The sequence below is a fragment of the Bison bison genome, unplaced genomic scaffold (genome assembly GCF_000754665.1).
Source record: "Bison bison bison isolate TAMUID 2011002044 unplaced genomic scaffold, Bison_UMD1.0 scf7180017864180, whole genome shotgun sequence".
NCBI lineage: Eukaryota > Metazoa > Chordata > Mammalia > Artiodactyla > Bovidae > Bison > Bison bison.
In genome coordinates this window covers 12,807,331-12,816,199 of record NW_011494752.1, presented here as the reverse complement: position 1 = coordinate 12,816,199, position 8,869 = coordinate 12,807,331, and the positions used below count along the sequence as shown (strand labels likewise).

General features: G+C 46.2%; 1 protein-coding gene across 2 annotated transcripts in view; it reads left to right on the top strand.

The window, feature by feature from the left end:
- DNAH9 (dynein, axonemal, heavy chain 9) overlaps positions 1 to 8,869 on the top strand; it is a 286,597-nt gene that overhangs the window by 128,802 nt on the left and 148,926 nt on the right. For both annotated transcript variants that reach the window (XM_010843000.1, XM_010842999.1), the window contains 3 exons: positions 379 to 487; positions 1,625 to 1,772; positions 2,433 to 2,607. In XM_010843000.1, the coding sequence (XP_010841302.1) occupies positions 379 to 487; positions 1,625 to 1,772; positions 2,433 to 2,607 (432 nt within the window). The remainder of the gene's footprint in view (positions 1 to 378; positions 488 to 1,624; positions 1,773 to 2,432; positions 2,608 to 8,869) is intronic.

Below are 8,869 nucleotides of genomic sequence, written 5' to 3'. Positions count from 1 at the left end.
AGTACTGGAGTTTCAGCTTCAGCATCAGTCCTTCCAATGAATATTCAGAACTGATTTCCTTTAGAATTGACTGGTTTGATCTCCTTGCTGTCCAAGGGACTCTCAAGAGTCTTCTCCAGCACCTCAGTTCAAAAGCATTAACATGGTCCAGTTCATTCAAATCACTGACATCACTTAAACTTTTCAGACAGCTTATTTCCTGACTCAGTACACAGGGATGGTGATCAAGAAGCTACCAAAGGAGAGACAGAGGACTTTGTAGAAACTTTCAAAGATACTTATAATTGTAATGCCTATCAGGAATAAAAGCCAAACTCCCCTGAGCTGGTCTCACACCCTAACTCCTCCCTGCCTGCTGCACCCCTCCCCCGTGTCCAGGTGCTGACCCTGGCAAGCAACGAGAGGATCCCTCTGAATCCAACCATGAGGCTTCTCTTTGAGATCAGCCACCTGCACACGGCCACGCCAGCCACTGTCTCCAGAGCAGGTATGGAGCACGAGAGGGAACAGCCGCATACCTACTCAGCTGAAAACAGGTGCCTCTAGTGATACCTGTTTTGCTGGCTCTGACCAAAGCTCCAAGCAGGAGTCAGACATTGACCATCCAAAACTCTGGCCTAATCCTCAGCCCTAATCCGTACCCATGAAAGTGAGCCAGTGCTCTATAGCCAGGATCATGTGAGTTTCTCAATTCAGAAATGTTTACAGTGACAGAAAGAGGAATAGCCCCTGAGCTGGACAACTGCTGTCTTCTGCACAGAAATGCCTCGAATTAGGCTACTTTCAGGCCAGTTCTAGCTTCCATGGAGGCTAGTGAAGATGATTGAGCATTACCAGTTCTCACTATATCTTGATGCAAAATGACTTTATACCTAAACTTTCCTGGTTAGGACATGGACTTGTCCTTTTGACGGGCTTCTCTGGTGGCTCAGTGATAAAGATTCTGCTTGCCAATGCAGGAGACATGGGTTTGATCCTTGGATCAGGAAGATCCATTGGAGGACGAAATGGCAACCCACTCCAGTATTCTTGTCTGGAGAATTCCATGGACAGAGGCGCTTGGCAGGATACAGTCCATGGGGTCACAAAAGAGCCAGACACGACTGAACAACTAAACAATATCCTTTTGGGGGCCACCATGAATGTGCACACTTCCTCACCATGACAAGTATTGCTGATCAATCACAGTCTTCTTTCCTCCTGAGCCTGGATTTGGCCTCAGGATCCTTCTCAACACTGCTGTCCATCAGCAATTATCAGGGCATCAGAGCTGACCCCAATAGCAAACCCTCTCAGATCTCAGCCAGATCTCTGTTATTTTCTTTTTCAAGATTTTTTTTTTTTTTGATGTGGATCATTTTTAAAGTCTTTATTGAATTTGTTACAATATTGCTTCTGTTTTATGTTTCGGCTTTTTGGCCACAAGACATATAGGATCTTAGTTCCCCGACCAGGGATCGAACCTGCACCCCTGCATCTCAATCACTGGACTCCCAGGGAAGCCCCTCTGTTCTTTTCAAGGCCAGTCTTCTGTACATTTTTTTTAACAGAGAAAATACTCTGGGGTGAAGAATATCCTGAGCTCTATGAACATGTCACTAAGCTATATTCTCTGTGCTCTCAGGGATCCTGTACATTAACCCGGCAGACCTGGGCTGGAATCCTCCTGTGAGCAGCTGGATCGACAGGAGAGAGATCCAGACAGAGAGAGCCAACCTAACCATCCTATTTGACAAGTACCTTCCGACCTGCTTAGATGCACTCAGAACAAGGTAGGCCAAGCAGTGAGGAAGGCGAAGAATTAAAGCAGCAACAAAGAGCCTGTTGGCTCATACCTGGTGTCCTGCTGATGTTCTATCCTGTCCCCAAAGTCAGACATCCCCAGGCAGTCCCCTCCAGGTGTGGCAGACGGCAGAGGGAACATACATTAGGATGGAGTTGAGATGCCTGTTGTCAGTCCAGGCAGGAAGAGAGCGGAGTGAAGAGAGGGAGATTTACAGAGCCTTCCGTGAGTGCTCTGCTGGTGTTTCTGGAGGAAATGCAGTTGTAGTTGTTGTTCAGTTGCTAAGTCATGTCCGATTCTTTGCAACCCCGTGGACTGTAGCCCACCAGGCTTCTCTGTCCATGGGATTTCCCAAACAAGAATAGAGTGGGTAGCCATGCCCTCCTCCAGGGGATCTTCCCAACCCAGGAATCAAACCCATCTCTCCTGCATTGGCAGACAGGTTCTTTAACCCTGATCCATCTGGGAACCTAGATGGCTTGCTTATCAGCCACCCTGCGCCTCTATATTACCAAAGCTTTTGCTGCTACAAAGCTGCATGGAGTTGTCGGATCCACAGACACCAGCAAATTTCCATAGTCGTCCAACAGCACCACTAGGATGGAATAGTCCAGTGTTTTAGAACATATCTGGATCTCTCTTTCTTCAGATTTAAGAAGATAATTCCAGTCCCAGAGCAGAGCACAGTTCAGATGCTGTGCCACCTTCTTGAGTGTCTGCTGACCGAGGAGGACATCCCCGCAGACTGCCCCAAAGACACCTACGAGCTTTACTTTGTGTTTGCTGCCATCTGGGCTTTTGGTGGAGCACTGGTCCAGGACCAGGTAAGAGGGTGTGTGCTGAGGCTAACACCCACGCTAGCCAGCCGAGATTTGGTAGACAGAACAGCTAAATGTCAGAATTAACATGGGGGCATCAAACCATTTAGTTACTCTCCCTGATCCTGCTGAAGACGTCAGCCCCCTTAGGAGAGCTTCCTGTAGTGAGACAGATGAGACTGAGCTGCGTTTTGTTGCTTTTTGATTCAGTGAATGTGTCCCTAATTTTTGGACAGTTGTTGATTGAATTTGAAAAACTAGAGGTGTGAATACCTTACTTAGAAAGATGTGTGTTTTAGGTGGGATGGTGCTGTGCTGTAGAGGCTTGAGTAGGAGGATTCCCTTCCTAAAAACCTTCTAGAACAAGCATGCACCACTCTATACCAACCATCACATCTTCATCAGCCCTGAAACACAGAGCTGTCCATAGAAGGCTTCTGCTGTTGTTCAGTTGCTATGTCATTTTTGACTCTTGATGACTCCATGGACTGCAGGAGGACACTATGCCCCCCTGTCCTCCACTATCTCCAGGAGTTTGCTCAAATTCATGTCCATTGAGTCAATGATGCCATCCAACCATCTCATCATCTGTCACTTACTTGGCTTCCTGCCCTCAATCTTTCCCAGCATCATGGTCTTCTCCAGTGAGTGGACTCTTCCCATCAGGGGGCCAAAATATTGGAGCTTCAGCTTCAACATCAGTCCTTCCAGTGAATATTCAGGGTTGATTTCCTTTAGGATTGACTAGTTTGGTCTCCCTGCAGTCCAAGAGACTCTCAAGAGTCTTATCCAGAACCACAGTTTGAAGGCATCAACTCTTCATTACTCAGCCTTCTTTGTGGAAGAAGAACCATAGAAAGTTAGACCAAAGGTTAATCGACATCGAGTAGAAAAATGAAGTAGTATTTATCTCATGGTGTTTACTGCTGTGGTTTAAGGCTGTTTGGCATCCTGTTCTCTAAGCTTTGTGTATTCTCAGCCTTTTACTTTACTGCTAAGTTGCTTCAGTCGTGTCCGACTCTGTGTGACCCCATAGACAGCAGCCCACCAGGCTCCCCCGTCCCTGGGATCCTCCAGGCAAGAACACTGGAGTGGGTTGCCATTTCCTTCTCCAGTGCATGAAAAGGAAAAATGAAAATGAAGTCGCTCAGTCGTGTTGGACTCTTGGCGACCCCATGGTCTGCAGGCTACCAGGCTCCTCCGTCCATGGGATTTTCCAGGCAAGAGTACTGCAGTGGGATGCCATTGCCTTCTCCGGCAGTAAAGAATACACCTGCCAATTCTGGAGACATGAGATTGGCCTCTGGGCTGGGAGGATCCCCTGGAGAAGGAAACGGCTATCCACTCCGGTATTCTTGGCTGGAGAATTCCACGGACAGAGGAGCCTGGTGGGCTACAGTGGCGGGGTCGCAAAGAGTCAGACATGACTTAGTGACTGAGCATGCAGCAGCTACCAGGCAACATCATGTAGAGGCTGAGAATGTGGACTCTGGATTTGAATTCTAACTCTGCTACTTGTTACCTGGGGACCCTGGACAAGTAATTTAACATCTCTCTACCTTAATCTCATTACTGGTACAAAGAGCTAGAAAAGTTGCCCAAGTGTCTTTATCCTGATCCCCAAAGCTTTGGGTACAAGGCAGTGAAAGCGACAGTAGTGGTGCCCATTTCCTAGGACAGAAGTAAGGGTTAAACGGAGGGGTGCTATTCTAACCATCCACGTGTAAAACTCCTACAGTACTGCTTACTATTAATGTTCTCCTACTTAGGGCTTCCCGGGTGGTGCTAGTGGTAACCGCCTGTCAGTGCAGGAGGCTCATGAGACACGGGTTTGATCCCTGGGTCAGGAAGATCCCCTGGAAGAGAGCACAGCAACCACTCTAGTACTGTTGCCTGGAGAATCCCATGGATAGAGAAGCCTGGCAGGCTACAATCCGTAGGGTTGTAGAGAGTCAGACGTGACTGAAGCGACTTAGCACGCGTGTACCATAAATATTCAATTTTATAGTAAGTATCTGATGCTTTTCTCACAACAGGGGATTAAGCCAAGCTGCAGTTTCTGGAAAGTTATGATTTACTCTTTCTGGTCTGGGTTGATTATGGGATCTTCCAAAGAAAAAGGTAGGGGCTTCCCTGGTGACACAGTGGGTAAAAATCCACCTGCCAAGGCAGGGGACTTGGGTTCGATTCCTGATGCAGAAAGATCCCACAACCAACCCCCTACACCATGACTACTGAGTCTGTATTCAGTGCCCGCGCGCGGCAACCAGTGAGCCCACTTTCCTGGAGCCCACGCTCTGCAACAAGAGAAGGCACCACAATGAGAAGCCCGCACACCAGAACTAACGAGTAACTCCCACTCACCACAACTAGGGAAAAGCCCACGTGCAGCAACGAAGACCCAGCACAGCCACAATTAAAGAAATAAATAACTTTTAAAAGATGCAGCCCCTGACGTTTCAGCTACTGAAATGTCAGCAACCACTGCTGGTTTCCTCTCTTACACTGGTGCCGAGCAGGCTGTGAGGTATCAGGATAAAGACACGTGGTCAATTTTTTCTGTCTCCATGTAGAAAAATTTAAATCCACTCAGCTCTTTTTAAAAGCGAAAGAGAAAGCCTCCCTCCAGGCGTCCCGGGCTCTGAAGCACTTGGAGCTGTCGGCGGCCGTGCTGGCCCTGGGGGGTGGAGGGGGGCAGAGCACACGGGAGAAAGCTTTCAGCAGCAGAGACTGTCCGAGACCCCCTCACAGCCTGCATTCAAGCCAAACACGAAATAGCGCTGTAAATAGAAAAGTATGAAGGTAGCCAGAGTATTCACATCAGGAACACCCATGGTGCTTATATTGAAAAAGCTGTTATTAACGAAAAGCAGAATATAATACAAAGCACAGCCCATACCTGGGTAGACGTTCCAATAAAAAGAGGGAGTGGGCAGGTGGATCCTGGCTAAATACTTTGCAGCAATCACAGGAAATTCTCTCTCAGAAGCAAATGCTTCTCAGCACGCTATTGGGCACCTGGGTTCAACTCCCGATTCTTCTCTTTAAAAATAAATAAATAAATGAACTTTTTATTTTATATTGGAGTACAGCTAATTAACAATGTTGTGATAGTTTCAGGCTGAGCAAAGGGACTCAGCCATACATACACATGTACCCATTCTCCCCCAAACTCCCCTCCCATCCAGTCTGCCCCATAACACTGAGCACAGTTCTCTGTGCTATACAGTAGGCCCTTGTGGGTTATCCATCTTAAATACAGCAGTGTGGACATGTCCATTCCAAACTCCCTAACTGTCCCTTCCCCCGCCACCATTCTTTCCCTGACTCCCAATTCTGCCATCTGCTGCTAGGATGTAACCGTTGGGCTTTTGCTTTTTCATGCATAAAATAGGAGTAATTTTCAGTAGCCAGGCTGAGTTAGAGCATCATGAAGATCAAACGAGGTGATTCCGTGTTTCCAAACTCAGCTCCATTGCACCACACTGTATGTCAGCCCTCCTGTTGTCAAGTTCAAAGGGCAGGAAGAGGACCAGAGACTTGTCGGAATCTAAAGGAGCTGGAGTTCAAAAGGAGCCCCTTCACTGAGGTCGCTCAAAGAGCAGAGACACTCAAAGAGTCAAACTGAGAAAAGGCCGCTGGATGGCCCAGCAGAGGTGACCTTGTCTTTCTAGCGTCTAGTCAGAGTAGAAGGTTAGGTGCAGTGCCAGGCTTCAGGAAGCCAGACAGAGCAGTCCAGGGAATGGCTTGGCTGAGAAACTGACCGGGTAGCTCAAAGTGGAATTGAGAGTGAGGAAAGAGGGTCCCCCACCAACCTCCTTCTGTCTAGAGTTGGTCTGTGTCTTGGGTTCTCCATATAAACATAAAATCTGGTTTTCATTAGGAAGCCAAAGGTCTTTAAGAATTTTTTTATTCCAAGGTAGACAACTGTTACGTTTCCATGAATAAATACTGTCAGCCAGAAAACAGTTGCTGTCAGGTAAGACATTTTTAAGCTTTGTTTTGTGTTTTCTTTTCATTTAGTTTTCATTGGGAATGGTTTTGCAGTAGCACTCTTAGTTCTGCTTAGGTGTTTTAGGGGGAAGCCCTCTTTCCCACAGTGTGATTCCATTTAAGAGGTTGTCTAAAAATCGTTTTAATTCATACAAAGATTTTAATATCTGAGAGTACTCAAACTAAGGATGTAAAATTCCTGTGTGTGCGTGTGTTACTTCTCAGTCGTGTCTGATTCTGTGACCTCATGGACTGCAGCTTGCCAGTATCTTCTGTCCATGGGATTCTGCAGGCAAGAATACTGGAGTGGATAGCCATTCTCTTCTCCAGGGGATCTTCCCAACCCAGGGACCAAACCTGGGTCTCCCTCATTGCAGGCAGATTTTTTTTACCATCTGAGCCACAACGGAAGCTCATAAACTTCCCATATCTTCCTATTATGATGAAAAAGCACAGAAAGCACGACCCTTGAAATCATATAACATTGGTTATTTCTATTTTTTGCACCTATTTTAAATTCTGTTAGTGTATTTAAGTAAGTAAGTAAGTGTTAGTCGCTCAGTCGTGCCCGACTCTTTGCAACCCCATGGACTGCAGCCCACCAGGCTCCTGTGTCCGTGAGATTTTCCAGGCAAGAATACTGGAGTGGGTTGCCATTTCCTTCTCCAGAGTATCTTCCCAACCCAGGGATTGAACCCAGGTCTCCTGTACTGCGGGCAGATTCTTTACTGACTGAGCTAGTGTATTTACTTCATTGTAAATATTCTTGAGGGTACCTTTGCATTTTGCTTTTGACCTTGGATCTACAATTTGGATGTCAACAACTTCCCTAAAAAGCACCAGTATGTTAAGTTCTGATGTCATGATCCCGATCTGGGTTATTCATCTTTAATCTCGTTTTCAGTATCTGTTCAGCAGTATTTTTAATAAAGAATTACAGAGGAAAAAAAGAATTTCATCCAAGGGTCAAACATTGGGATTTGTTGCCCCTAACATTTCTTATTGCACAGAACAGATATTAGGAAGATATTTTGTCCCTTTAATCTGAATTCACATCAGAATAAGAAGAGCAAACAAACCTGTCCTTAGAGCCTATTTCCATTCTCTTTTTAAGGTGCAAGAATTCAATCCTATTTACCAAGTAGGCAGCAAGTTCAGTTCACTTCAGTTCAGACCCTCAGTCGTGTCCGACTCTTTGCGACCCCATGAATTGCAGCACGCCAGGCCTCCCTGTCCATGACCAACTCCCGGAGTTCACTCAGACTCATGTCCATCGAGTCAGTGATGCCACCCAGCCATCTCATCCTCTGTCGTCCCCTTCTCCTCCTGCCCCCATTCCTTCCTAGCATCAGTCTTTTCCAGTGAGTCAACTCTTTGCATGAGGTGGCCAAAGTACTGCAGTTTCAGCTTCAGCATCATTCCCTTCAAAGAAATCCCAGGGCTGATCTCCTTCAGAATGGACTGGTTGGCTCTCCTTGCAGTCCAAGGGACTCTCAAGAGTCTTCTCCAACACCACAGTTCAAAAGCATCAATTCTTCAGCCCTCAGCCTTCTTCACAGTCCAACTCTCATCCATACATGACCACAGGAAAAACCATAGCCTTGACTAGACGGACCTTTGTTGGCAAAGTAATGTCTCTGCTTTTGAATATGCTATCTAGGTTGGTCATAACTTTCCTTCCAAGGAGTAAACATCTTTTAATTTCATGGCTGCAGTCACAATCTGCAGTGATTTTGGAACCCCAAAAAATAAAGTCTGACACTGTTTCCACTGTTTCCCCATCTATTTGCCATGAAGTGATGGAACCGGATGCCATGATCTTCATTTTCTGAATGTTGAACTTTAAGCCAACTTTTTCACTCTCCACTTTCACTTTCATCAAGAGGCTTTTGAGTTCCTCTTCAAAAGGTGGAAGATGACACCACCTCTTCATAAGGGTGGTGTCATCTGCATATCTTAGGTTATTGATATTTCTCCTGGCAATCTTGATTCCAGCTTGTGTTTCTTCCAGTCCAGCGTTTCTTATGATGTACTCTGCATATAAGTTAAATAAGCAGGGTGATAATATACAGCCTTGACATACTACTTTTCCGATTTGGAACCAGTCTGTTGTTCCATGGCCAGTTCTAACTGTTGCTTCCTGACCTGCATATAGGTTTCTCAAGAGGCAGGTCAAGTGGTCTGGTATTCCCATCTCTTTCAGAATTTTCCACAGTTTATTGTGAGCCACACAGTCAAAGGCTTTGGCAGAGTCAATAAAGCCGAAATAGATGTT